This window comes from Agelaius tricolor, unplaced genomic scaffold (genome assembly GCF_023055355.1).
Source record: "Agelaius tricolor isolate 1412-34295 unplaced genomic scaffold, bAgeTri1.0.p SCAF_11, whole genome shotgun sequence".
Lineage (NCBI taxonomy): Eukaryota > Metazoa > Chordata > Aves > Passeriformes > Icteridae > Agelaius > Agelaius tricolor.
Window position 1 is genome coordinate 30,366,430 of NW_027269271.1, and position 26,871 is coordinate 30,393,300.

General features: G+C 53.8%; 1 protein-coding gene, 1 long non-coding RNA gene and 1 other non-coding gene across 3 annotated transcripts in view; 2 read left to right on the forward strand and 1 right to left on the reverse strand.

The window, feature by feature from the left end:
* LOC139594615 (uncharacterized) overlaps nucleotides 1-26,871 on the reverse strand; it is a 276,219-nt gene that overhangs the window by 178,060 nt on the left and 71,288 nt on the right. The window lies entirely within an intron of this gene.
* LOC139594053 (cystathionine gamma-lyase-like) lies at nucleotides 6,239-14,771 on the forward strand. The gene is made up of 12 exons (XM_071435638.1): nucleotides 6,239-6,403; nucleotides 6,986-7,067; nucleotides 7,570-7,665; nucleotides 8,573-8,688; nucleotides 9,222-9,353; nucleotides 10,566-10,623; nucleotides 10,861-10,938; nucleotides 11,533-11,685; nucleotides 11,827-11,948; nucleotides 12,692-12,744; nucleotides 13,782-13,920; nucleotides 14,215-14,771. Exons 1-12 carry the CDS (start codon nucleotides 6,239-6,241, stop codon nucleotides 14,221-14,223), a joined length of 1,203 nt encoding a protein of 400 aa, XP_071291739.1. The 3' UTR covers nucleotides 14,224-14,771.
* Nucleotides 23,555-23,636, forward strand: TRNAL-AAG (transfer RNA leucine (anticodon AAG)). Its single transcript has one exon. It is a non-coding gene; the product is annotated as a tRNA-Leu (tRNA).

The following is a 26,871-nucleotide window of genomic DNA, read 5'->3' on the forward strand; positions in this document are numbered from 1 at the left end:
CCCGCACATCCCTGCACTGCAGAGGATGACAGCTCCACCCCTGAGAGATGTCAGGCAGCTGATGCCTTGGATTCATTGGGTTTTGCAGGACAATGCAGGCCAGCTGAGGGATGGTGGCCCTGTCACAGCCCTCCTTGGTCTCCTGTTCTCAGGCAGTCGGTCCCTGCACATTTGGGAAGGAACGTGCAGCCCTGTCAGCCTGGGCTCTCGGGATGTGTGAGCTGCCCTCCTGCTGCCAGAGGCTCCCTGGGATCCTTCCAGCTGCATTTATTTATTCCCTGGATTTCCCCTGAGTGGTGCTCATCATACCCCAACAGCACAGACAAGGAGAAGGAGCTGTTAAATATGAATATTAATGTGTAGAGTGTCTTTATTGGATGCCCATTTTGGGAAGCTCTGCTCCACTGAGGGGTGAGCAGCTCTTCCCCTGTGCCAGGAGAGTGAATTCTGCACGGGCAGATGGTGATGGGACATGACCTGAAGGTGCTCTCAATCATTTTGAAAGCTGCCTATGCTCCCAGTTGATTGGCTGGCTTTGTGGCTGTCCAGGGCTAAAAATCCACAACTTCTGCCCCTGTGGAGTCATTTCCTTACAGCAGGGAAAGAGCAGGAGGAGACTTGAAATCCAACTGTAAGAGCAGAGAGAATTCCAGCTTTGTCCTCTAGGAAAGTCATTGGAAGGAAGGAAACACTCGAGGCTGCAGCAGGATCAAGCTGCTCACAGGAGAATGAGGATAAGGAATTGTTTGGGTGGGAAAAGCTCTCGGAGCCCATCGAGTGCAGCCATTCCCAGCAGTGCCCCGTGTCCCCAAGTGCCACATCCACATGGGCTTTAAATCCCCTGGGGGCAGGGACTTCTGTTCCAATGTCTGACCCCCCTTCCCGTGAGGAAATGTTGCCAGTATCCCACCTGAACCTCCAGTTCCAATGTCTGACCCCCTTCCCGTGAGGAAATGTTGCCAGTATCCCACCTGAACCTCCTGTTCCAATGTCTGACCCCCCTTCCTGGGAGGAAATGTTGCCAGTATCCCAGCTGAACCTCCCTGGGACCGTCCCCTTCCCCAGAGCACTGCAGAGATCCCTGTGAATGCACTGGCCAGCCCTGCCCCTGCAGTCTCCTCACTTGTTCCAGGAGAGGAGTTGGACACCGTGTCACATCCCTGGGCAGCACGAGCTTGGATGTAAACACATCCAGAGTCACGTTTGTAAATGACCTGAGAGAAGGAGGCTGGGAGCTGCTCCAGAGTGAAACAGTCAGGGTCATCTCTTTCTGCAGGCTTTACCTGGGGAGCTTCCCCTGGGATAATCATTGATTGATGCTCTTGCCTCAAGGCCAAACACTGCAGAGAAGGGCTGAGGCTCAGCCCAAATCTCTCCCCACACCCCAGCCCCATGTCCAGGACGGGACCCCACAGAAATGAATCCCAAAGTAGAGCAGCCCCTGCCCAGCCCTGCTGCTGCACACAGACACAAAACTGGCTGGAAACCCTCTGCTCTTTTCCAGACTGCCTGGTTAAAATAATTAACATTGCTGTTATGAACTTGTGAAGAGAGAACTTCACCCAGATCCCAGAATGAAGGCTTGGGACCTTAAGGATCATCTTGTCCCAGTCCTTCCATTCCCCATGGAACCCAAACACCAAAATCCCAAGGCAGTTACTGCAGCCTGGGATGGTGCAGAGTCCTCATGGCAAAGCAGATTCTTGCCTCTTGTTGCACAGTCAGCCCTGTCCTGAAAAACCCCAGCCTGGCTTCACAGGGACCAACAGCAGAAACCCCTGGAGAAAACTCAATCAGCTTTTGGTCAGGCGTGGCAGAAACCATGACATGTGCCACTGGTTTGATGCCAGGTATTGACTGAGGGCACAAATTTGGCAGTTTGGCTGTACATGAGCTAATGCTATCAGAATTATGAAACACTTGGAGGGGGAAGAAAATCTTCCTGTTATGAACAATTTCCTTGCACATGCCACAGGCTGAATTAAGCAAATTTATCTCACCAGGCTTTTGAATGCCATAAATGTGTCTCATCAGGCTTGTAACTATCAGCAAGAAGAGTTCCAGGGCAGGTTGGATGGGGCTTGGAGCACCCTGGGACAGGGAGGTGTCCCTGCGTCCCTCTCTTAAAGAAAGATGCCAGGGCATGGTCGTGTCTGCCAGTGGTAATTTGAAGTTGAAATATAATCACACACAATATATATGATAAATAACTCCAGACAAGGTCTCCAGTGACAAAGGTAAATAATAAATTTGTGTGGAAGTCAGGATTTACACTGAGGCTGTGAAATGGAAGCAGAGAGATACTGTAAATATTGTCCTTTCCAGGTGATGACTTTAATTCCTCAGACAAGCACCTCTGAAGCTTTCCCAAGGATTTCCTGGAGCTGGAACCCACACGTTTGCCATCTCTAAAGCTCCAGGACAATGTCCCTGCTGCCAGCCAGCAGCCAGCACTCAGGTCTGAAGGGAGGCGAGTGTTTGGCAAGGAGAGGATCAGCAAAAGATGAATTCTGGAAACTTGTGTCCCAGGGCCAGGCTGTTCCATGGCAGAGCCCAGAGCAGAAGGCAGCAGGCAGAGCAAAGCCCTGCCAGGAGCAGAGGCAGCTCCTGGCCCGGGGACACCCCGAGCCCTTCAGCAGCTGCCAGGGAGGGACCCCCAGGTCCCAGCCTGAGCCCAGCCCAGCTGAGCCCTCCCAGCCAGAGTCTGGCTGAGCAGGAACGGGCTGTGGGTGCCCCTGGCCCTGAGCTGGGCACAGCCAGCCCTGGAGCAGGAACAGGAATTTGTGTCCCCTCCCCATGGCAGATCCCTGCAGGAGCCCTGCCCTGCTGCCACGAGGGGCAAAGGAAGCTGCAGCAAAGCTCCTCGGGCTGCAGCAAGCCTGGCACTGCCCTCCTGAAGGTGATATTTGTCGTGATTAGATCCATCAGCTTATCCAGGTGCTGCAGGGAGGAGCCCAGCCTGGCACACGTGAAACTCAACTGCAACACAGTATTTCACGTGAGATTTCTGCCTCTGTCCCCACAGAACTGCAAACACATCAAATACCATGTTGATAAATCCTGCTTTTCATGTTCAGTTCAAGGCAGGCAAATTTATCTCTGTCACAGGGCAAGGATAATTCTCCAGGTGAATTATAATTATTCACACCTGAGTTTCATCAGTTGTGTTATAAATATTGAAACCAGGTCTTGTTAAAGTGGAAGCTGTGCCTGTGCCAAGCAAGGAGGTGCCTGCATGGAGTTGCTGCACTGCTCTGGAGAGGTTGAAGCCCGGTGCCAGCAGCCCCTGTCCCTGCAGTGACCACTCTGGCCAGGTGGCCACTCTGGGCTGGCACTGCCAGCCCGCAGCTCCCCAGGATTGCCACCACGTTGTGTTCCCCTCCTCACAGACCATGCCCCGATCCCAGCTCCAGTCCTTGGCACAATTAGCCCTCACACCTGATAATCTGTTCCATCCCTCAGACACCTTCCTGTGCCAGAGAGGGTTTCTTAATTCCTTTAACTACCAGGTAATATTCCTTAACTACTGGGAAAGAAATGACCCCCTTAATTAATTCATGACCTGATTCCCGTAATTCCTGCCATTATCTGCTAACGAATCTGACTCCTCCCTATCACACTTCTCCTTCCCTCCCACAGACTCTCCAGCTGAGATGCTCTCAAGGTCTTGCTTTCTCTCTATATTCTCAGCTTGTCTCAAATTTCCAACAACTTAATTCCAAAATTACCTCAATTCCTAATGACCTAAATTCAAAAGTGCCGAGTCCTGGATTTGTGGCAGGTATGTGGAGGATGGGCAGCAATGAGCTTTCCTTTGCCCTGCAGTGCCCTGTACCACTGAAATATTGCTAAATACCCACATTGGGTATTCTCAGCAGGAACTCCTGCTCCAGGATTGCATTCAGTGGCCAATGATGTCTTAAATACCAAGAATGGCTGATTGCAAATTGTGGTGTTTGCTGCTCCCTGGCAGTGGAAAGCCATTCCCCTCTGTCCTTCCCTGCCAGGCCCTGGATGTCTCTCCAGTTCCCCATCCAGGACACAGAGTCTGGCTCCCAGTGAGCCAGAGCGGGACGCAGCCGGGGCTTTGTGCCAGGGCAGGACCTGTTTGGGTGCTGCCATGCCTGAGGGCTGCATTCCCAAACAAGCAGCCCGTGTCTCTGTGGGGCAGGATACAGGGTGGGATCCTGCTGGGAGGGCAGTGCAGGGAGGGTTTGCTCCTTCTCCCAGAGCAGCAGCCCCAGCTCAGCCCAGCACGGGGCAGCCCCAGCTGCGTGGCTGGGACACACTGGGAGGCACTGGCGTCCCCTCTGGTGCCTTTGCTGTCACCAACTGCTCTGGAGGGGTTGAAGGCCGGTGCCAGCAGCCCCTGTCCCTGCAGTGACCGCTCAGCTGGAGCAGAGGGGCCTTGCAGCTCCTGCCACAGCAGGAGCAGGGCTGGAGCACAGCCCTGAGCCCGTTCTGTCACACCTCACCCTCCTCACACCCGCCTGGCCCGGGCTCAGGGGGCTCTGCTGCTCACGTTGCTCTGGGAGATATTCTCTTGAGTAAGATAAAGTGCTTGAACTCAGCTGATTTTGTCTGAGCAGTGAGATGCAAGTTGTACATTGACAATAATAATTCAAAGTGTATTTTTGTCCCTCTCCATGTCCCCACACAGATCTCTGGATGTCTCATTTCCCACCAGCAGAAAACACATTTAAATGTGTTGCAACATCACAGATTTCTGTGTACTGAACCAACCTGACCACACCAACCACAAAAAGGCAATTTTGTGTACTCTGCACATAACATTCAGTTTCTGCATCTCATGTTGCAGAAGCAAACACCGGTAATATTAATTTCTACCGTGCAAAGCTGTTGCTGTGTTTTTCATTCCCTGAGGTCCACACTCTTGACCACATGGCACACCCAGACCCTCACTCAGGTAACAAGGGGTTGCTATAACCTATAAAACATGACTTGGTACAGAGGTGATATTTTAGCAGTGTATTTATCCATAAATGTGTCTGCTAAAATCCTCACAGATTTATTGTCTCCATTCTTTTATATATCAAAAAATGAGAAATACTGCACTATTTTCCATCTCCATGTGTTTGGATGACCACTAAGGACCCATTTTGGTGCCACAGGTAATTCCTACTCCTCTCAGGATCCTTGAGGTTGGGAGAACCCTCCCAGACCATCGAGTCCAAATCCTCTGGTGCCATTGCTGGGCACCAGAGCAGAGCCTTGGCACTGCTCGGCCCCTCCCTGCACACAGGGACACCCAGGGCTGAGGCCCCTCTCAGCTGGGGCTCCTCTCCAGGCTGAGCAGCCCCAGCTCCCTCAGCCTTTCCTGGGCACCGAGATGCTCCAGGCCCTTGCTCAACCTCCAGGAGCTCCTGTCCCTGCTGTGCTGAGGAGCCAGAGCTGGACACAGCACCCAGAGGTGCCTCCAGGGCTGGGCACAGGGGCAGGATCCCCCCTGACCCACTGGGAATGCTCTGCTGTGGCACCCCAGGATCCCCCTGGACACCGCTGGCCGGGCACAGCTCATTGTCCCTCAGGATCCCACTGGGCACCGCTGGCCGGGCACAGCTCGTTGTCCCTCAGGATCCCACTGGACACCGCTGGCCGGGCACAGCTCATTGTCCCTCAGGATCCCACTGGGCACCGCTGGCCGGGCACAGCTCGTTGTCCCTCAGGATCCCTCTGGACACCGCTGGCCGGGCACAGCTCGTTGTCCCTCAGGATCCCTCTGGACACCGCTGGCCGGGCACAGCTCGTTGTCCCTCAGAATCCCACTGGGCACCGCTGGCCGGGCACAGCTCGTTGTCCCTCAGGACCCCCAGATCCTTCCCCCAGAGCTGCTCCAGCAGGTCGCCCCGGCCCGTGCCGCGCTGGGGTTATTCCCAGTGCTGAGGTACTGCAGGCAGCGCTGCCGGGCAGTCAGCACGCTGCTCCCCTGTGGGTCATTCCCGTGCTGCCGGATTATTCCCGGTTCCTCCCGGGAAAGGCTCCCCTGGATCCCGGGAAGGCTCCCGGGAGCGGCCCCTCAGCGCGCAGCGCGCGGCGCCCCCCAGCGGGCGGGCGCTGCCTGTGCAGGGCGGGCCCCGCCGGCAGCCAATGGGAGGGCGCGGGGGCCCCGCCCCGCCGGCTTCGCAGCCAATGAGGAGGCGCGAAAGCCGCGCCCCGCCGAGCCCGCGGGGTCCATAAAACCAGCCGCGCTGACGGCCGCTCCCTCAGAGCTGCGACTATGATGAGCTGTTGCAAGCGCTGCGGCTACCTGCCGTCTTTCCCTCACTTCGCCACCGATGCCATCCACTACGGGCAGGAGCCCGAGCAGTGGAGCTCTTGGGCTGTCGTGCCGCCCATCACGCTCTCCACCACCTTCAAGCAGGAGGAACCCAATAAGAACAAGGTGAGTGCGGTTAGCACAGGGCCACCGAGCCTCGCTGCGGGGAACGGGAGGCGGCAGGTCCTGGGCAGGGCAGGGAGCTCCCGGCGCGGATCTTTCCCCACGTGGCAGCTCCTGGGCAAATGCGAGCATCTCGCTGGGCCGGGAGCGGGGCTCTCGCCCGGGGCGGCGGTGGAGTCTCCTCACGGGGCCATTGCAGAGCCGCCTGCCCGCGGTCCCGTGCCTGTGCTCCGGGATGGCCCTGCTGAGCGGCGGTGGGACCGGAGGAGCCGCTGCGGTCCCTTCCAGCCTAAGCCAGCCTGGCATTCTGAGGGTGGTTGGACTGTGCAGCCCAAGCCCTTTCTCCCACAGTGGCCACGGATGGATGTCTGGGGAGAAGCAGGAGAATGTGGCTCCTTGCCCCAGTGCCCCCCAGGCCCTTTCTCTGGCAGCGATGCCCAGCTGGGTGTTGTGCCAGGACAGCCTCCTGCTGTTCTGGGTGGAGCTGGATGCCCTCAGCCAGGGCTCTTTAAGGAACCTAGAACTGCTTTTATCCTAGACTTTCCCAACGCCCTCTCTGATGTTTGTTTCTTATTCCCACACTAGGGTTATGAGTACACCCGGTTTGGGAACCCTAATCGGGATTGCCTGGAAAAGGTTGTGGCCGCCCTCGATGGAGCCAAATACAGTGAGCACCTCATGGGTTGGACAGGGCTTGGAGCAGCCTGGGACAGGGGGTGGCACTGGGTGGGCTTTGGGCTCCCTCCATCCCAAACCATTCCATGATTCCATCACCATGGCTCTGGCTGTTGGCTGTGGGCAGGAGCAGCTCCAAGGTGGGGAAGAGCCCAAAACTTCTGGTTCAGCAAAGTCCAGCTCCATCCCTGGGATTGTCTCCTGCTTCCTCACTGTGGCTGATGCCTGGGCTGAGCTGGATCCATCCTTGTGCAGCAGCACTGGAGCAGTGGGAGCAGGCAGCCCCTGGCCCCAGTCCATTCCCAGTGTGTCCCAGTCTGTGCCAGTGTCCGTGCTGGTTCCGTGCTGTCCACATCCATCCCCTGCTTTCTCTGGCTCCACGTTCCCAGTGAGGCAGTGACAGAACAGGTTCTTTTCAGAGGCCAAGGGAGGAAGGCCAAGGCAAGTCTGACTTGTTGTGTCACATCAAACACTGATGATCCTTTCTCCTCCAGGCTTGGCTTATTCCTCTGGCATGGCAGCAATTCTGAACATCTGTCACCTGCTGAAGACAGGGGACTCAATTATCTGCATGGATGATGTCTATGGAGGTGAGTACAGCACCCTGTGGCTTCAGCCTTCTTTGTGCAAGGGACCAAACCTGTCTGTGGCTCTCAGGAACTCTGAATTTCCCCTGTAGGACCTCACTGTTCTTTGAAGCCTGTTTTTATCAATCCCCCCTTCCTCACAACTCCCCAGTGGCAGAGTGCACCCAGCTCTGCCAGAGTCCTTCTCTGAGCAGGGTGAGCTCACTCCAGGTCCTGGGAACTTTCCCCTGCTCCTTGAAGCCTCAGCCTGGGCTGGTTTCTGCAAGGCTGAATTTCATTGCTCCTCCTCTGGTTTGGTTTGTTAGAAAGAAAGGGTTTCTCACCAAAGAACCACCCAAACATGGCTCAGATGTTCCCTTCAGCTCACAGAATCCACCTCCATGTTCCATCCCTTCCTGCTCAGATGGAAAACTGAGTCCCTGGGGATCAGCTTGGCAAAAGGTCCCAATCAATGAATTTTTAATCCAGGCCGTGTTTCCTGGTAGTGAGTGCTGCACATCCATTGATCACCTGTTGGATTCTTTTAATCTTCCCAGGGAAAGGCTTCAAAGACAGGAAGGAATCATTTTTATTGGAGGGATGGGAAACAGTAGCTGGAGTGTTCCCCTTGATTCTTCTCTGTTTAATTTCCTGATCATAAACCCCACATTGATTCCAAGTACTTCCCAAATCACTCTGATCCCATATTCAAATTATTACTGTTTCATGATCACTCAATCTGCAACAATCTTTAAACTTTGTAAATAAAGAAAGTATAAATGTGCCATTGATGGTGTGCAGCATAAAGCTGTGCCCTCCTGCCTGTCCCTGCACGATGCAGGAGGCTGGAGAGCAGGGAATGAAAGTTAAGGAAGTTGTTTCATTTTGTGATTTTTCTTTTTGTTTTGTTTTGTTTTTGGGTTTTTTTTAGGCACGATAGAATTATTCAACAAAATAAGAGACGATTATAATTTGAAAGTGGTTTATATTGACTGCAGAAACCTAAGTCTGCTGGAACGTACAATTAAAGAAAATCCCACGACCAGGGTAGGGGAGAGGGAAATGGATTTTGAAGGGACGTTCAATTGTTTTACCCTTGCTCCTGTGGGGTTGGGGGTGTGTTGAGCTGAGGGGGGCAGCCTGGGGCACAGCTGGATCCACCCTATCCCCCTGTGCTCCCTCATGGAAAGCATCCCCAGAAGGGCAGAGAGCCCTGGAGAGAGAGGAGGGAACAGCACAAAGGTGAGCAAGAGCAGAGGGAACGCGGAGCCGGGGGGGCTCCGTGGCACTGCTGGGGATCCCCTGCTCCAGGGGAAGGGAACTGTGCTGGGAGAGGCTCTGGCCTGCCTGGCTGAGGCCTTCTCCAGCTGGGATGCCCTGGGATGGCACAAGCCCAGCGCCAGGGGAAGCTCCCTGAGCTTGGAGGAAGCCGCCGGAGCCTCCCCTGGCTCTGGCAGGGCCACTGCCCGTCCCCAGTGCACAAACGCACGGGGAGCTGCCAGCACTGAGCACCCAGAGCCCCTGGGACTCAGCCCAGCACTGGGAACCCTCTGACCTGGGGTTTTGTTGGGTTTGTGCAGCTGGTTTGGCTCGAGACCCCCACGAACCCCACGCTGAAGGTGATCGACATCAAAGCCTGCGCAGATACCGTGCACAGGCACCCGGGGGTGCTGCTGGCCGTGGACAACAGCTTCATGTCTCCATATTTCCAGGTGTGTGGGAAAAGGACAGGACTGTCACCTGTCCCAGTGGGGCTGGAGATCCCTTGTGGGAAGGAAAGCACCACCAAGGAACTGCTGTTTTGGTCTCTGCCTTGTAAAATCACCTGCTCTGGTTCAGCCCCAGCCCAGGTGCTGCAGTGAAGGGGGCAGGGGGTGTCTGTCCTCCAGGAATGATGGAATTCTGTTCTTCCTGATGGAAACCAGAACAGTTACAAAGTGTTCCCTCACTTTGGCCTTTTTACATCAATTCTTCTGCAGATGCGGTTCTGAGCCACAAATGTAAAAACCAGAAGGTAGTGGAAGAAAAACTAAAACCGAGTAAACTTTGTTCAGTCTTTTTTGGATACATCCACTTTACCTTTTTCTTCACTATTTTGCTGAATATATGACTCAGAAGTTTATAACTTTCTTCATAACAACTGCCAGAACTTTGCTGTACTGATAACTGGAAGACATGAAGTGAAGAGATTTAAGTTTTATAAATGCTTCAGAATATGAAGCATTTATAAAACTTAATGAACCTCCAAGCATTGTTGCTCTCACTATGGGCTGGAATCTGCCTGCTTTGTTAAGTTTTAACAGTGATGCCCCTCACTCTTTAGAATGTGTTGATACCATGTGCAAAGTGCCTTAATTAGTGATTGATTAAAAATCTGGCACTGCTCAGCACCTCTTGCCCATCCACCTCCTGGTTTGTCTCACCTCAGGAGGCTCCTGGGCAGAGAGCTGGGAGCTGAGGGGAGAGAGAGCTGCCAAAGGAGCCTCCTTTGCTGATGTTCTCAGCTCCTCCAGGGCAGGATCTCAACAGCTGGAAAGCACAGCAATTCTTTTGCTCTGCAGCTGGAGTCCTTCATTTCCCATGGAAATGCCCTTTCTGGGGTCCATGCCATGGTGTGTCCCTGCCTCAGCTGAGCTGCAGAACTATTTTTTCCCAGCTGTGCACTGTGTGTTGGATGTGCTCAATCTCTTCTCTCCCTGGAGCCTGTGGGAGTTGGAGCAGTGCTTTTAAATCCCATTTTCTTGTGCTTCCCTTGAATTCAGAGTGCCTGCCTGTACTGCTGCCTTTAGCACATGTTCTATTGTCATCCTCAGGTTTTTGTGTTTGTTTCTCCCCTTGTTTATCCTGTGTGAGCTCAGAGCCCTTTGGAATGGCTGGGAATGAACCCAAACTTGAATTATGATGTCATTTTCCTTTCCTTTCAGCGTCCCTTGTCCCTGGGGGCTGATATTAGTATGACTTCTGCAACCAAATACGTGAATGGTGAGTGTGAGAGTTCAGGACATCCTTAGGGCAGGGATGGAGGGAGATTGGGAAGGAATTCCTGTCTGGGAGGGTGGGGAGGCCCCTGGATCCCTGGCAGTGCCCAAGGCCAGGTTGGACACTGGGGTTGGAGCAGCCTGGGGTGGTGGGAGGTGTCCCAGGGGTTTTATTTACACTTGGGGCTTGTGGCAGGACCCTGGAGTGGCTGATCCCATTCTTGTCCCCTGTCATTTGCAGGGCACAGTGATGTCCTCATGGGCCTGGTCTCTGTCAACAGGGATGATCTCTATGAGAGGCTGAAATTCCTGCAGAAGTGTAAGTTCAGACAGGGGATTCCTGACAGGAATCCTGTTCACATCCAGAGCTCCTGCTGGGGAGGGTGGGCATGCACACAAGTGGGAAATCTGCCTGGAATGTAAATTAACAGAGCTGGGAAAGCTCAATAAAATAGTCCCATAAAATGAGAGCCATTGATCTCCACTTCCTGAGCACTTCAGGAGAGCACTGGGGCCCATCCTGAAACCCCTGAGGTGCCACCTGCAGCTGGGGGGGTTTGAAACTCCCTCACCCTTCAGGGTGTGCCCAATGCAGAATTTTCTTACCTCGGATCATTCCAGCAATTTTCCGGCCTCTTCATTGCCAGGAATAAATTCCTGTCCAGGGCTGTGCCCTCTGCACTGAGGGTGCACTGTGCCCAATAAATGTAATCCTTGAGGCCTGAGCCTATTAATTGGGCTCATTAATTAATTGGCTGCCCAGTGTGGGAGATGAGGACCAGAGATTGCCGTGAGCGTCTCCCACTTGTGCCAAGGTGGGGAATGCTGGAGGTGAGGCTGTGTTTGGCTTTGCTGAATGCAGAACACCAGTGTTGCTGTGGGATTCTGTGGAATTCTGCTCCCATTCCCACAGACCTGGGAGCTGTCCCCTCCCCCTTTGACTGCTTCCTCTGCAACCGGGGGCTCAAGACTCTGCACATCCGGATGAAGCTGCACTTCCACAACGGCCTGGCTGTGGCGCAGTTCCTGCAACGCCATCCCAGGGTGAAGAAGGTCCTTTACCCAGGTGGGTGGGCAGGGACTGGGGAGCATCCCAGGGCAGGGATTTGGGAGCTGTGGTGCCCCGTGGCTGGGGCTGGGTGAGGCTGAGCTGCCCCAGCTCTGCACTGGAATTCTCTGGGAATTCTCCCAACTCTCTCCATTCCAGGGCTGTGTTCCCACCCTGAGTATGAGGTGGTGAAGAAGCAGTGCACAGGCTGTTCTGGGATAGTCAGCTTCTACATCAAAGGGGAAAAAGAAAATGCCTTTGCCTTTTTCAGGAACCTGAAGGTAAAGACAATTAAGTCACCCTCAGAGGGAGCTGAATCTGCCCTGCTGAGGGGAGGGTGTGGTGGCTTTTCTTGCCAATCCTTTGGGTGTGTCCCATAAATCCCACTATAAATCAGGGATAATTTGTCCATGGGGTTAATGAGAGGGAACAAAGGGTCCCCTCATCCCCCTGGGAGTGTTTGTGTGTTTGCTCCCAGGGTGAGGCGTGTCCAGCTCAGCCCAGGAGCTGCTGCTGGCAAAGGGCTTCCTGCAGGGCTGGGAGCTGGGGCTGGTGCAGCTCTGCTGGAATATTGCAAAGAGCCCTCAGGGGCAAAGGCACTGAGGGAGCCCCTGGCTCTGGGAATGCTTGGCTGGGTCCAACCAAGGACACTCCCTGGGATCCAGGGGCAGGATGAGTCTGTTTTCAATCTTAGCTCTTCCCTGCAAGATGTGCACTTTGTTCCCTAATTACAGCTAATACAACTTATCATATGGAAGTTATAGAAAAACTTGAGGGGAAGAAAAGTCCCTAAACTTTCCATTTTCCTCAATGTCCCTGAAGAGGTCCCAGCCCTGAGGCTGCTGGAGCTCCAGGAGGGTTTGGGCAGCTCTGCCAGGGATGCTCAGGGTGGGATTGTTGGGGAGTCTGTGCAGGGCCAGGGGCTGGATCAGTGATCCCTGTGGGCACCTCCAACTCAGGAAATTCCCTGATTCTGTGAGGTCTCTGTCCATGAATCCATAACCTCCTTCCCTTTCTCCCACAGGTGTTCACTCTGGGCTTTAGCGTGGGTGGCTTCGAGAGCCTGGTGGAGCATCCGTAAGTTCATCCTCCCATCCTCAGAGCCTCCCAAAGCTGCAGAGCACCACTAAATTCCCACAATTTCCCAGCCCTCCAAGCTGTTTTGCTGTTTTGCCTTTAGCTGAACTCAGGGACTGTTGTGCAGCACAAAGCCAGGGGAGATTGCAGAGGGAGGGAATCCTGTGGGAGGGCAGAGATAGAGGAACTTTGCCTGGAGGGCTGAGGCACAGTTGGTGTCCATGAAGGCAATCCCAGGAGCTGCAGAGTGTTGGGATGAGGAGCAGCTTGGATGGAGGAATGCCCTGCTCCCTGCTCACACAAGGGGCACGGTCACTGTGTGCACCCAGCTGCCTCTGGTCCCTGGCAGGGCCTCCTGGGGCCTTTTAAACTGCTCAAAACAGCATCTTCATGGAATTGCATTATTTCACTCAAAGCCAGCTTGCTTTTTGAAAAGGCCCATGGAAATGAATGACTGTATTTAAATGTTAAATCATTTCACTTACTGATTTCACAGCAAATGTTGAACCCCTCCAGCAGCTGAAAGGAACTGGTGCCAGTGACAGCACATGGGGAAATCCCTTCTTGCCTGTGTCCTCTGTAGCTGGAGAGAATAAACCCCCCAGAGTTCTTTGGGGCAGTTTGAGAAGGGATCTGAGAAACCAAAAATGAAACCAGGAGATTTTGTGCTGGAGGTTGCACATTCCCCATGTGCAGAGCTTACAGAGCTTCTGTAGAATAAAAGAACAGCTCTGGAAGGAAGGGGAGTAGGATTTTCTCCTTTGTCCAGATTTTTAGGTATCCACTTCTTGTCAATCATTTGTGTCCTGCAAATACGAGCTGGAGATGCAATTCCCTGACTTGTCAGCATTCCCACCATTTCCAGGAACTGCTGCCAGGAGCTCTTTGCATCTGTGGGGTCACACAGGTGGCACAGAGGAGGTGTCAGATCCTGCTGCCACTTCAGGGGTGCTGGCAGGGAACCAGCTGGGCTGGTTTTACCAATACAAATCCCAAATTCTTGGGATAAAATGGTTTTTGTCTTTTTGCCCTTTCAGGGCCACCATGACCCACGCCTCAGTGCCTGAGAAGGAAAGGGAAGCTCTGGGAATCAGCGACACCTTGATCCGCCTCTCGGTGGGGCTGGAGGATGAGGAGGATTTGCTGGCAGACCTGGACCAGGCCCTGGAGGCTGCGGTGAGTGGGGAGTTCCCCTCCAAAAATCATCCCCACCCAGCCTTTCCCAGGGGCTGAGCCCTCAGCTCCTCCCAGATGGACCCTGGGCTGGGGAGGGAAAGATTCCCTGTTTGCAGCCCTGCTCAGGCACAGTTCCCCATGGGTTCAGGAGCAGCTGGGGTGTCCCAGGCACAGTTCCCCATGGGTTCAGGAGAATCAAAGGCTGAAATGCGACTCTAATTTATGAAAAGGAGATAAAAATGTGTGGTTGATAGAGGGGCAGAGCACACTGACCCCTCCCTTTCCTTCCTGCAGTTTGCATAAACCTTGAGGGTCAAAAAGGACCTTGGAACTGGACATGGCTGTGGACGAGGACACGGAAAACCAAACCACTCTTGCTTTGCCTTTGGGAATTCCAGCCTGGGTTCCTGGGACTCTCCCTGCTGCTGTTGGGCTGCTCTCCCTGGCTGTGCTGGGCACAGCCTGGGCTCTCCCTGGAGCCAGGAGCTGTATGGGAGCAGCCGTGGGCACCCAGGAATGTGATCCCAGTTCTCCCAGCAGAGCTCAGTGCTCCCCCTGCTCCTGCAGGGTTTGGGGCACAGGGGCTGCTTCTTCTTACTGCTCTCATTCTCTTCTCACCCATCAGCTCAGCTCAAAAACTTGATGGAGCTCAGATCTATTTTGATTAGGTTGGAGATTTGCTTAAAAGCTTTTCCTTCTCTTGATGCTTTTCCTTATCTTGATGCAACATTGGAGATGAAGTGAAATCCAACACCTGGCAAATCATAACTCTCTAAAGCGGAATCTTTATCATTTGAAAAAATCATGTGCTGTGGGAACGATTGGAATTCTTTTAATTAAAACCTGCTTTTCCTTTCCTTGCTTATATTCCCCTGTGCACGTGCTCCTTGTGTTCAAAATCAGGGGATGGAGTGACCCTGGAGCTGTTGGGATTTTCCTGTGGGAAGGCAGGAGGGGAATGGAGCTGAGGGGAGAGAGGGAATGGAGCTGAGGGGAGGCTGGAGCTGAGGCAGGACAATTCTGTACTGGCCACACCCAGAATAACCTTCATTGCACAGAGGGATTAAATCCTGACTAAACCCAAGTGAAGGTGTTCCCACCCAGCCCTCCTCATCCCACAGCATCCCAGACTGGCTTGGCTTGGAAGGGACCTCAGAGCCCACCCAGTGCCAGCCCTGCCATGGCAGGGACACCTCCCCCTGTCCCAGGCTGCTCCAGCCCCAGTGTCCAGCCTGGCCTTGGGCACTGCCAGGGATCCAGGGGCAGCCCCAGCTGCTCTGGGAATTCTATTCCAGGGCCTGCCCGCCCTGCCAGGAACAATTCCTGCCCAGGGTCCCATCCGAGCCTGCCCAGTGTCCGTGTGCAGCCACTGCCCCTTTTCCCTTGTCCCTGCAGAGGGTGGGCCCCTGGTTACACCAGGTCAGCTCCTGGAGCCCCTCCATGGGAAGTCCCTCAGATCCAGGTGATTTTCCAGGCAGCCCAGCCCCTGCTGTGCCCTGGAGCTGCTGCCTGGTCTGTGGGGAGCAGCGGGGTCTGCTTTGTGTCCCAGGAACATCTGCCATGGAATGAGAAGCTGCTGTGCTTCCTCAGCCTCCTGCTGCCCTGGATTCCCCCGTCCCATTCACGTGGGGCAAGGGCAGATGCCTCTGCCAGCAGGGAAATCCTCAATGAGTTGCTCCATGATTTTCTTGACCCGTGGGATATCAGCCTGAGGCTGCCTCTGAGCTTGGACCTGCCAGGACCTGGTCTCCTTGAAGGGAGCTTGTGGGAGAGTGCAGTGAGCTCCTGATCCACTGATTGGGCAGAGTTTATGCCACCTTCCCAGACCTGCCAGAGCTCAGGAACTGCTTGGACCATGCTCAGGCACAGGGTGGCAGCATTGGGGTGTGTGTGCAGGGCCAGGCCTTGGACTGGATGATCCCTGTGGGATCCAGCTCAGGATATTCCATGATTCCGTCCCTCTGAGTAGGCGAGAATCCTCTGGGCTGTTTCAGTATCTGCTGCTTCATGACAGCTCTGGAGCCACCCTGTGGCCCTGCTCTGGGCTGATCGCAGGTCTGGCTTGTATTTCCCTTATTCCATCTTTCTGAAACCCAGAGGATGTGTTTTTCCTTGGATTTGGTGTTGCAGATTGGATTCAGATTCACTGCACTTCCAGGGCAATTCGGTTTCCATGCTGAGGCCCCAGTCCCTCGTGTTGGCTGAGGATTCCCTTGTCCTTGGGAAACAAAGGACCAGCACTAAGCCTTGAATCCAGCCCAGCTAAGCCCGAGGCAGGGCCTGGCTCCCAGCCCCAGCATTCTGAGTGCTGGGGTCAGCCTGCTCCCTCCCAGCCTCACATTCCCTGGATTTGAGCATTCTCTGGCATTTCTCACTGTGTTTGATGAAGGGTTTGTGTCCTCCAGCCAAGACTGAGCCACATTAGTCAGAAGAGTTCTTAGAAACTCCGTCTTTCATTTACAGGAAAGTTCTGTCACTGCACTCTGTGTGACCAGGAGAGGAACTGGGCATCCAGGAGTGCTGAGCTCACAATTCCCAATCCAGGGCCACTCTGGGGGCTTGGGCACTGCTCCTCTCTGTGCCACTGGCCACGGACACAGCAATTGGGGTGCAGCAGCTGCTGCTGCAGGGCTGAGCAGGGCTGGGAGTCACAGCTCCCATCCCACGTATTCATGGATTGAGTGGACTCCAAGGCACAAACTCCAGATGCCCTTCAGTCCCAGCACAGCTTCCCAACATCCCCATGAATCACTGGAATGAGCCTGAGCCCCACCAGTGCTCGGTAATCATTTTATCTGCTGCTGTGTGCAGTAGCTGACTGACAAATGCAATTTTTATTCCTCCCTTTTATCATCTCCCTTTTATCAGCTAATCAGTAGGAAAATATTGATTCTCTCCTGTCTTTCTAAAGGATGTTGGGAAATGGAGTTGGAGCCGTGGCTCCCACCCTGGCAGCCTGACAGAATCATGGAATATCCAGAGCTGGAGGGACGCCCAGGGATCATCCAGTGAGGCTGCTGGCCCTGCACAAGCACCCAGCAATCCCCCCCTGTGTCCCACAGTGTTCCACCAGCTGCCTCCTGGAATGCTGGGGCAGGGCAGCAATCGAAATTCCCCCCACGTTTTCAGCCATCATTTCGAACTCTTTAAACACCACTGAAAATCCATTTTTCTTCTCTTGCAAACCCCATTTTTCACACACATCACACCCTGATGGATCTTTATCCAGAGCAGCTGCAGGATTTGGGAAGGAAAGTTTACCCCTTAGGGTGGGTTTTTCCAGTATTTCCCCGTCTGCCTGCATTTCCAAGCTGCCAGTTGGGTTCTCACCAGGGCACCATTATTGGCATTGTTACTGCTGACTTTTAATGCCTCGTGTGTTTGACAAGAGCCATGGGAGAAGTGTGAGGAACGGAGCAGAATTCCATTTCAGCTGGGAGTATTTCCCAAGGGAGTGTGTCACAAAGGCTCTCAGAATGAAGGAATTCTATTTAGATGATGTTAATCATTTATAATCATTTATCTCTTCTCCTCTTCCAGGCTTCCATGAGGACAGATGAACGTAAAAGGAATTCTCTCGCTTGGGCTCACAGGGAAGAGCAGAAACAGAGCCCTTCCAGCCATGGGCCGTGTGCTCTGTTCCCAGGCTCCACGTCAAGCCCACGTGCTGCTTTTGGGGAGGGATGTCATCCAAGCAGCCAGCTCCCAGCTCATTTCTGCAGCATCTTGGATCAGGAAATGGGAAGTTTGGGTTCAGATTTTCTGGACGCCGCCGTTGGCGATTGCACAGCAAACACTTGTCTGCAGAGGGAAGTGCCCAGGAGGCCCCGTGGAGCTGCTCCTGCTTCTTTCCAGATACTTGGCTCGTTGACCTTGGGTTTCTGTGGTTGCTTTTGGGATGTGCTGTGCTCGCCTTGGGTTCAGGGTTTGTTTCCCTCAGGGGCTGGGCTCTGTGCTGCCTGTGGTGGGGGAGAGCTGCCCTTGTCCTTCCCCCCTTCCCTGAGGTGACAGGAGTAACAAGGGACCTTAAATCCCCCCCAGTGCCACCCCTGCCATGGCAGGGACACCTCCCTCTGTCCCAGGGTGCTCCAAGCCCTGTCCAGCCTGGCCTTGGGCATTCCCAGGGATCCAGGGGCAGCCCCAGCTCCCCCAGCCTCTGCTCCCTGCCTTTCTCTCAGAAATGTCTGAACCTGGAGAACTGTACTGCTCTCCTGCTTTTCCAGGTTTTCATCCATGCTGTTGCCTTTTCCAAAGGTTTGTTTTGGGCTCCTTTTGGTTCCTAACACCAAATCTCACCTGAGGCACAGGCAGCAATTCCCAGGAGCTTCAGCTGGAGCTGAGCCTTTGGCAGCAGCCACGGCTCTGCATTCCCAGAACTGCTGCCTGCATCCAGCATGGATTCTCTGGAAGCTCTTCCCAGGAGCTCCAGGCACTCTCTGGCAGGAGTGCAGCACCACCAGATCCCTCCTTGCACCTCCAGCCCCTGATGGAGCAAAGCAGAAGGTGAAGGACCACGGGGCACTTGTGGGGCTCAGTTCCACCTCAGCATTGCTCAGGAGAAAAAAGGGATCTGGAAAAGGAGTTTTGCTGCCCCAGGCTCTGTGCTGGGCTGGAGGGGAGCTCCAGGACACCTGGCAGGAGGAGCCGTGGTGTGTTTGGTGGTGGGAGGATCATGAGCAGGGCAGGATTGAGCCCAGGCCAGGCACTGCCATCCTGCAGGAACAGCCTCTCCTTGTCCCAGCTTGCCTGGAGCCTAAAATGTCCAGAGCCATTCTGGCTGGCAAACTCTGATCACTTCTGATCCTAAACCCTGATTTAAGTTCCTTTCTTCTGTTGTGTCTGAAACCCACCCTGCATCTGTCTGTGACTTGCTCCTTTTCCCTTGGAAACAAATTCCTTTCCAGCTTGGCCATGGGCCCCAGGATAATTAATGGAAGCTCCCCTGAGACTCCAAGAAACAAATGCCTGCATTTCCAGCAAAGGTTCCACTCAATTGACTCCACATTCAATCCATTCCTCAAAGAAAAATCCAAACAGAAGCACTGGGCTCCGAGGGGACGTGGGGAGGGCCAGAGCTGATCCCACCATCCCCTGATTCTCTGTGGGTGGATGGAGCTGTTGGATTCCTTGGTGAGGAGTGAGCTCTGTTTCCTGGCAATGAAGGCCCTGGGGATTCTGTTCAGTGGCAGATCCCAAGGCACCAGCTCTGCCCTCTGGGGGATTCAGGCTCCCTGATCGTGTTCCATCACCTCGTTCCTCTCTGACACCAGATTTCCCTTCAGAGAAGACATGGGCTCCATCTGCTGCAACTCCCTGAGCTCCCTCCCCTGGCTGCTGCAGAGCCTCTCTGCCTTTGAGGCTCCAAGCAGAGCCCTTAATTTGACGAGTGCCGAGGGAGCTGATGAAGCTGGAGCCGGATTTACCCTTCCAGGGCCGCTGCCAGAGCCGAGCCCTGGGCGTGGGAGTCCTTTCCCAGCTGTACCTTGGAGCTGCTGAAAGCTCAGCATGGGCAGCCAGAAAGGGCTTTCCTGTCTCCTGTGATCCAGAGTTTCCCTCCAAGGTGAGACTCCCTGGGTGCAGCCTGTGCCTGTTCCTGTTTTCCTGATGGGTTTTTCCTCCAGCAAAAACGGCTCCTGAAGAGACTCCAGGTCCAGGGCCACCTTCCTGCTGCCAGGGTGGCCCTGGGGGTGACACTGGTGACCCCTGGCCCAGGCAGAGACACCTCCCCTTGCTGCCATTGCACTCATCCTGGCTCTGCAGGAGCAGGTGGCTCTGGCTGCTGAGGGATGACGGATGATGATGGACAGCGATGGACAATGATGGATGATGGACAGTGGATGATGGACAATGATGATGGACAATGATGGATGATGGACAATGATGGACAATGATGATGGATGATGATGGACAATGATGGATGATGGACAGTGGATGATGGATAATGATGATGGACAATGATGGATGATGGACAGTGGATGATGGATAATCATGGACAATGATGATGGATGATGATGAGCAGTGGATGATGGATAATGATGGATGATGATGATGGACAATGATAGATAATGATGGACAATGATGGACAATGATGGATGATGGACAATGATGGATGATAGACAATGATGATGGACAATGATGATGGACAATGATGGATAATGATGGACAATGATGGACAATGATGGATAATGATGGACAATGATGGATAATGATGGACAATGATGATGGACAATGATGGTGGATGATGATGGACGGGCTGTGCTGCCTAATGATGGCTCAGGACAGCAACAGCAGGAGCAGCTCCACCACTGAATCACAAATGAGGAGAAGTACAGAAGTCTTCCCAAATGTGAGGGACTTTGTGCAGAGAGGATCCCCAGGATCCCTGGCCTCTGGACCCTGCTGAGATGGATGGGCTGTCCCAGGGGAGGAGGTGCCCCCGCACATCCCTGCACTGCAGAGGATGACAGCTCCACCCCTGAGAGATGTCAGGCAGCTGATGCCTTGGATTCATTGGGTTTTGCAGGACAATGCAGGCCAGCTGAGGGATGGTGGCCCTGTCACAGCCCTCCTTGGTCTCCTGTTCTCAGGCAGTCGGTCCCTGCACGTTTGGGAAGGAACGTGCAGCCCTGTCAGCCTGGGCTCTCGGGATGTGTGAGCTGCCCTCCTGCTGCCAGAGGCTCCCTGGGATCCTTCCAGCTGCATTTATTTATTCCCTGGATTTCCCCTGAGTGGTGCTCATCATACCCCAACAGCACAGACAAGGAGAAGGAGCTGTTAAATATGAATATTAATGTGTAGAGTGTCTTTATTGGATGCCCATTTTGGGAAGCTCTGCTCCACTGAGGGGTGAGCAGCTCTTCCCCTGTGCCAGGAGAGTGAATTCTGCACGGGCAGATGGTGATGGGACATGAGGGAATGGTTTTGAACTAAAGAGGAGAGATTGAGATGGGACTTTGGGAAGGAATTCTGGCTCTGCGGGTGGGCAGGCCCTGGCACAGGTGCCCAGAGCAGCTGGGGCTGCCCCTGGATCCCTGGCAGTGCCCAAGGCCAGGCTGGAGCACCTGGGGCAGTGGGAGGTGTCCCTGCCATGGCAGGATGGCTCTGGGTGGGGTTTCAGGTCCCTCCCAGCCCATTCCATGACTCCTCTGAGTGCCCTGGTGCTCCTCTGAACTCCCGAGGAGCTCCCCTGCTTCCAGACCAGCAGGAAAATCCCTTTCCCTCCAAGGCCACGGGCCCCAGCTGTCCCAGTGCCTGCAGCATCCCTCCCCAGGGCGTGTGAATATCCATGGGCTGGGATTCCCACCTTATCCATGGGCTGGGACAAATCCCTACCCCATGTGTCAGTGGAGTGGGGCCCAGGCTCCCACAAACCCCATTTATGCCATCCCTCCCTGTCATTTTCAGGCTTGGAGATGCAATTCCCAGTCCTCCCACTCCCTCTGTTCTGACTCCCAGTTGATGTTTTCCCTCCGAGGTTGTGCTCTCACCAACGCAAACCCTCACAAGTCAGTTTGCAAATATCCCTGCCAGCCCTTAATGACCTGCTAAAAATACCGGGAATGATTCATCTCCTCATCTATGGAAATGGGAATTATTTGCTCTTGGCAGCTCCTGGCCCTGGGCTGGGCTGCTGGAGAACACAAGAATGAGCAGATCAGGGAATGTTGAAGGGGTTTTTCTTCTGGTTCAGGGGAATAAAAACATTTCCTACAAACTCAGGCGGGTTTTCTATGGCCATGGGTGATGCCTAAGGAGGTCTCAGGCCTTCTCAAAGCTGCTGTCCCAAATTTGGACAGGGATGTCCAATTTTAATAATGTAGGCAGAAGTATTTAAACAGCAATAATTTTAACCAGGGATATTCCAAACAGTGTTTTTGAGAGCCCTACAAAGGCTCAATATCTTCTAATCTTTTAATAGGGGCTGCTTAAATGCCCTAATAAGAAAATAAGGGCTGTTGAAATCACTTCCTTTTAATTGAAATAATCCCATTGGATTTATTAAAGTGGTTTGGGGTTTAATTCCAAACCTCCCCAGCGCTGCAGGATGTTTGTTGGGAAGGTTTCCCAATGCCTGCCACACAACGAGGTGCAAAATGCCTCAAATCCAGCACTTGCCCAGCTCTCCTGGGGCAGATCAGGGTCCCCAGATCCACGGGTTCCCAAATGGAGCTGTGAAACTTCAGTGGGGCTGGAATTTATTTGGGAATGATTTGGCAGCTGCTGGCTGGAAATAAATCGACTGAAAGAAAGAAATCTGCAGCAGTTTGTGAGTGTCCCCTTAATGAAAACCTGATTATTATCCTCAAATAACCATTTGCTCCTGGAGTTTCATCATCTCTGCAGGGATCTGTCACTATAGGACACAAAATAACACAAAGTGCACACACTGCTGTTCTCAGGGTAAAAAGGGAAGTTGATTTCCTGACTCCAACATTTACAGATTTCCAAAAGTGACAGTGGATTGGAGGGTGACAGTGCCACCTCTCCAATGACACTGGACAAACCAACAGCCCATCAGATTTCTTCTATGAAAGAATGCAAAACAACAAATATTTACAGAAAGTGTGGGAGAAAGTTTGTTACAAGAATATAAACATCAGAAGGCTTAGAAAATCTTCAAAAATCAGGGTGACAGGAATCTATCCCAGGATTTGGGTCTAGAGACTCCTAGGACTGGGGCAAGGTGGATCAAAAAACCCATGGAGCAAGGAATTACAGACAACATCTCCTTTTTTTATCACTGGTTATTTTTGTGGTTTAAATCAGAACGTGTCTGGGAATGGGAGGATTTGGGAGAAGGTGCTGAGTTTCCAGAGGGAGCTGGGGCGTCACCTGCAGTTCCTACAGCCAGGAGCTGTTCCAGTGAATGAAAAAGGCTGGAAGAGGAGCCAAGTGCAAACATCCCTTTGAAGCCCTGTTTATTGAAATGTGCTTTTATCGCCGTGCTGAGGAAGGAGAGAGTGGCTGTGTTTAACCGGGGAACAAAAATATTTACGTGACTCCAGAACTTCCCTGGGTCTGGCTCCCGGCACTTGGCAGGAGGTTTCCTGCAGGGTTTGGCACCTTCCCTGATCCCAAAGTGACACTGTGGGATCTGTGGGCCACGCAGTCACTGAGCAGCAGTGCTGGCACTGTCACCACTGTCACCTCAGCCCCTGGTCCCTCTGCACAGCTGGGACACGGCACGGCGGGGAGGGCACAAATCCAACAGGAAAATTGGATTCTGGTCCTGTTCCCGACGGATGGAGGGGCTGTCCTCAGCCTTTGAGAAAAGAGATGCAGGGGTGAGAAAAGAGAGAAAAAGAGAGCAAAAGAGTACGGGGGGAGCTGGGAGCGAGGGCTTAACCAGGGAAGGGAAGGGAAGGGAAGGGAAGGGAAGGGAAGGGAAGGGAAGGGAAGGGAAGGGAAGGGAAGGGAAGGGAAGGGAAGGGAAGGGAAGGGAAGGGAAGGGAAGGGAAGGGAAGGGAAGGGAAGGGAAGGGAAGGGGGTGGCAGAGCAGCATTCCCACACTGGAAGGAGAGGCAGCTTTGGGAGTGCAGCGGGAGAGGGCAGCTGGGAAGGGCCGGGATGCCAAGGGGCTGTGCCCAGGGGCGGATCCCGGGTCCAATCCCATTCCCAAAGAGGGCCTTGCCAGGGTAGCGTGGCCGAGCGGTCTAAGGCGCTGGATTAAGGCTCCAGTCCCTGCGGGGGCGTGGGTTCGAATCCCACCGCTGCCAGCTCTGTTTTGGCACCTCAGGGACTTGGGCGAGTTCCACAAAGGGCCCCGGGAATCTCAGGATGTCATCCGTGGGGCAGGGTAGGAATCCACTCATGATGGGATGGGACACTGGGCAGGAATTCCTCCCTGTCAGGGTGGGCAACAAGTGCCCAGAGCAGCTGGGGCTGCCTTGGATCCCTGGCAGTGCCCAAGGCCAGGCTGGACACTGGGGCTGGAGCACCTGGGACAGTGGGAGGTGTCCCTGCCATGGCAGGGGGGCACTGGGTGGCTTTGAGGTCCCTCCCGGCCACATTATGAAAAGCCACAAACAAAACCCTGATTATTGCCCCGGGCTCAGGTGGGGTTGTCCCAGGTGTGCCCCACTGGTGACTGTTCTGGGGGGCTGAGACACAGCATTAATTCCCTAAAAATGCGTTTGCAGAGGTGAGCAGGGCCAAGGTGGGAGCTGCTGCTGCTCCTGCCAGCGCTGATGGAGCTGTCTCTGCTAAGCCAGGGCTGCTCTGGGCACCAGCCAGGACGTGGTGGGAGGGGGCAGAGGTGAACTAAAGCAGCCTGGCCTCAAACCAGGAGGTCATGGCAAGGAAAGATTCATTTTGTGGTTTGGGAGGAGGAGGAGGAGGATGAACACATCTAACACAGCCCTGGGGCTGGAACCAGGCAGTTTTCATTGCATCATCCCCACAGGCCCCGCACATGAAAGGAAATTATTTGTAAATTATGGAACGGTTTGGGTAGGATCATCCTGTCCTTTAAGGTCCTTCCCAACCCACACCGTTCTATGGCTTTATGGCATTCCGTGGGTCCCAGTTATTTGCTGCTGGATCCAAAACAAAAAGGGAATTTTGTTCTGAATAGCAGGGATCCCGTTTCACTGGCTGCTATTGCTGCGACCACAGCCTGGGGTGATTCTGCTCCAAACCCCGTCCCTGACCTCGGCAGCTGCTCCAAGGGAAGGGAAGGGGAGCAGAGGACACAACCAGGGCTGAAAGTCCTTGTGCAGCTCCTGCCGAGCCCCTCGTGCTGCGGGACAGCAGCCTGCAGGAATCCTGGATTTCCTGGGTTTAATCCAGGAAATCAGTCTGAGCACAGAGCTCGGGTCCCCTGCGGACCACACAGCTGGCCAGCATGAAATAAACTGGATGAACAACGGAATAAACGGAATTCCCGAGCTTTGGCATGTTAATGAGTGCTGTGTTAATGAGCCATGCCCCCGTTAATGAGCCATCCCCCATTAATGAGCCGCACCCAGAGAGTCCCTCCGGTGTCACTGTAGGACACCAAACAACACGAGCGCTCACACCGCTGCTCTCAAGGTGAAGAAAAGGGAAGTTTATTTCCTGACTCCAACATTTATAGATTTCCAAAAGTGACAGTGGTTTTGAGGGTGACGGCGCTACCTCTCCAATGACACTGGGCAAACCAACAGCCCATCAGATTTATCTTCTTCCATAAAAGAATGCAAAACAATGAGTTATTCACAGAAAGGGTGTGAGAAAGTTTGCTACAAGAATGCAAACATCAGAAGGCTTGGAAAATCTTCAAAAATCAGGGTGACACTCAGGAGCAGGAGGAGCTGCGGGAGGGCCACCAGTGCTGGTGTCACACCAGGGGGCTCCTGCGGCCAGGAGGGAGTTCTGGCAATGCCCCAGGAGGATGCACTCTTTATCCCATGCCCCAGGAGGGTGCACTCTGTGTCCAATGCCCCAGGAGGGTGCACTCTTTATCCCATGCCCCAGGAGGGTGCACTCTGTGTCCAATGCCCCAGGAGGATGCACTCTGTGTCCAATGCCCCAGGAGGGTGCACTCTATGTCCAATGCCCCAGGAGGATGCACTCTTTATCCCATGCCCCAGGAGGGTGCACTCTGTGTCCAATGCCCAGGAGGGTGCACTCTATGTCCAATGCCCCAGGAGGGTGCACTCTTTACCCCATGCCCCAGGAGGGTGCACTCTGTGTCCAATGCCCCAGGAGGATGCACTCTTTATCCCATGCCCCAGGAGGGTGCACTCTTTATCCCGTGCCCCAGGAGGGTGCACTCTTTATCCCATGCCCCAGGAGGGTGCACTCTTTACCCCATGCCCCAGGAGGGTGCACTCTTTATCCCGTGCCCCAGGAGGGTGCACTCTTTATCCCATGCCCCAGGAGGGTGCACTCTTTATCCCGTGCCCCAGGAGGGTGCACTCTTTATCCCATGCCCCAGGAGGATGCACTCTTTACCCCATGCCCCAGGAGGATGCACTCTTTATCCCGTGCCCCAGGAGGGTGCACTCTATGTCCAATGCCCCAGGAGGATGCACTCTTTATCCCGTGCCCCAGGAGGGTGCACTCTTTATCCCATGCCCCAGGAGGGTGCACTCTATGTCCAATGCCCCAGGAGGATGCACTCTTTATCCCGTGCCCCAGGAGGGTGCACTCTTTATCCCGGTGGTTCCTCCTGGCCAAAGTCCCCAGGTCTCATTCCCAGCCCTTCTCCTGCCCAGGCCGGGTGCAGAGGAGCCACTGGGTCCAGCACCTCCTGCTCCAGGACATTCCTTTTCCCATCCCATCCTCGTTCCCAAATGGAAGAAAATGCTGCTCCTTCTTTCCAGAGTGGCTGAAAAGCAAGAAACTCATTTTCAGCACAACTCGCAGCAAAGATATTAAATATCGACACTAATGAGATCAGCCTGGCTCAGGGCAATACTAATATTAATTGGATTAGGTCGGGTTTAAGAGGAAACCATGTTTAACTTAATGCCTGTAATAAATGAGGAGGAAGGGAGGGGAGGGAAGTTTTCCTCCTTTATTAAAAAAAGCCAGAGCAGGACATAAATATCATTTGAGAGATGCCATTGCAGGGGAGGGACTGCAGGGACCTGCATGGGGACCTCTGAGGTCCCTTCCACCCAAACCATCCCCTGATTCTGTGTCACATGTGGCCAGAAGGAAAGTACCACCCTGTCCCAGCCATGCCCACGGTGCCACAGCCCTGGCACTGAGATCCTGACAGGAATTGTGCTTGTTTGGTTACCTGTGGATTTTATTAACTCTTAGACTTTCAGTAAAGGGAAAACTTTTAAATTTTGGTGGGATTTTTAGGCCAGGTCAAGTCTGTAGTCTGAATAGAGAGATTTAACCCCCCCAAATAAATGTGTAGGGCCATAACTAATGAGGCCATAATTATGTCCTGTTTAATGCCATTATTATCTCATAATAGTGCAAACAGGATGTTCCTGCTCCCCTGGGCAGATTTGC

Bases quoted from the DNA above. Each gene is read 5' to 3' on its own strand.
- LOC139594053 (XM_071435638.1), top strand. From the start codon at position 6,239: ATGATGAGCTGTTGCAAGCGCTGCGGCTACCTGCCGTCTTTCCCTCAC. The intron at 6,404-6,985 runs GTGAGTGCGGTT...TTCCCACACTAG, and splicing joins AGGAACCCAATAAGAACAAG to GGTTATGAGTACACCCGGTT. The intron at 10,624-10,860 runs GTGAGTGTGAGA...TGTCATTTGCAG, and splicing joins TGCAACCAAATACGTGAATG to GGCACAGTGATGTCCTCATG.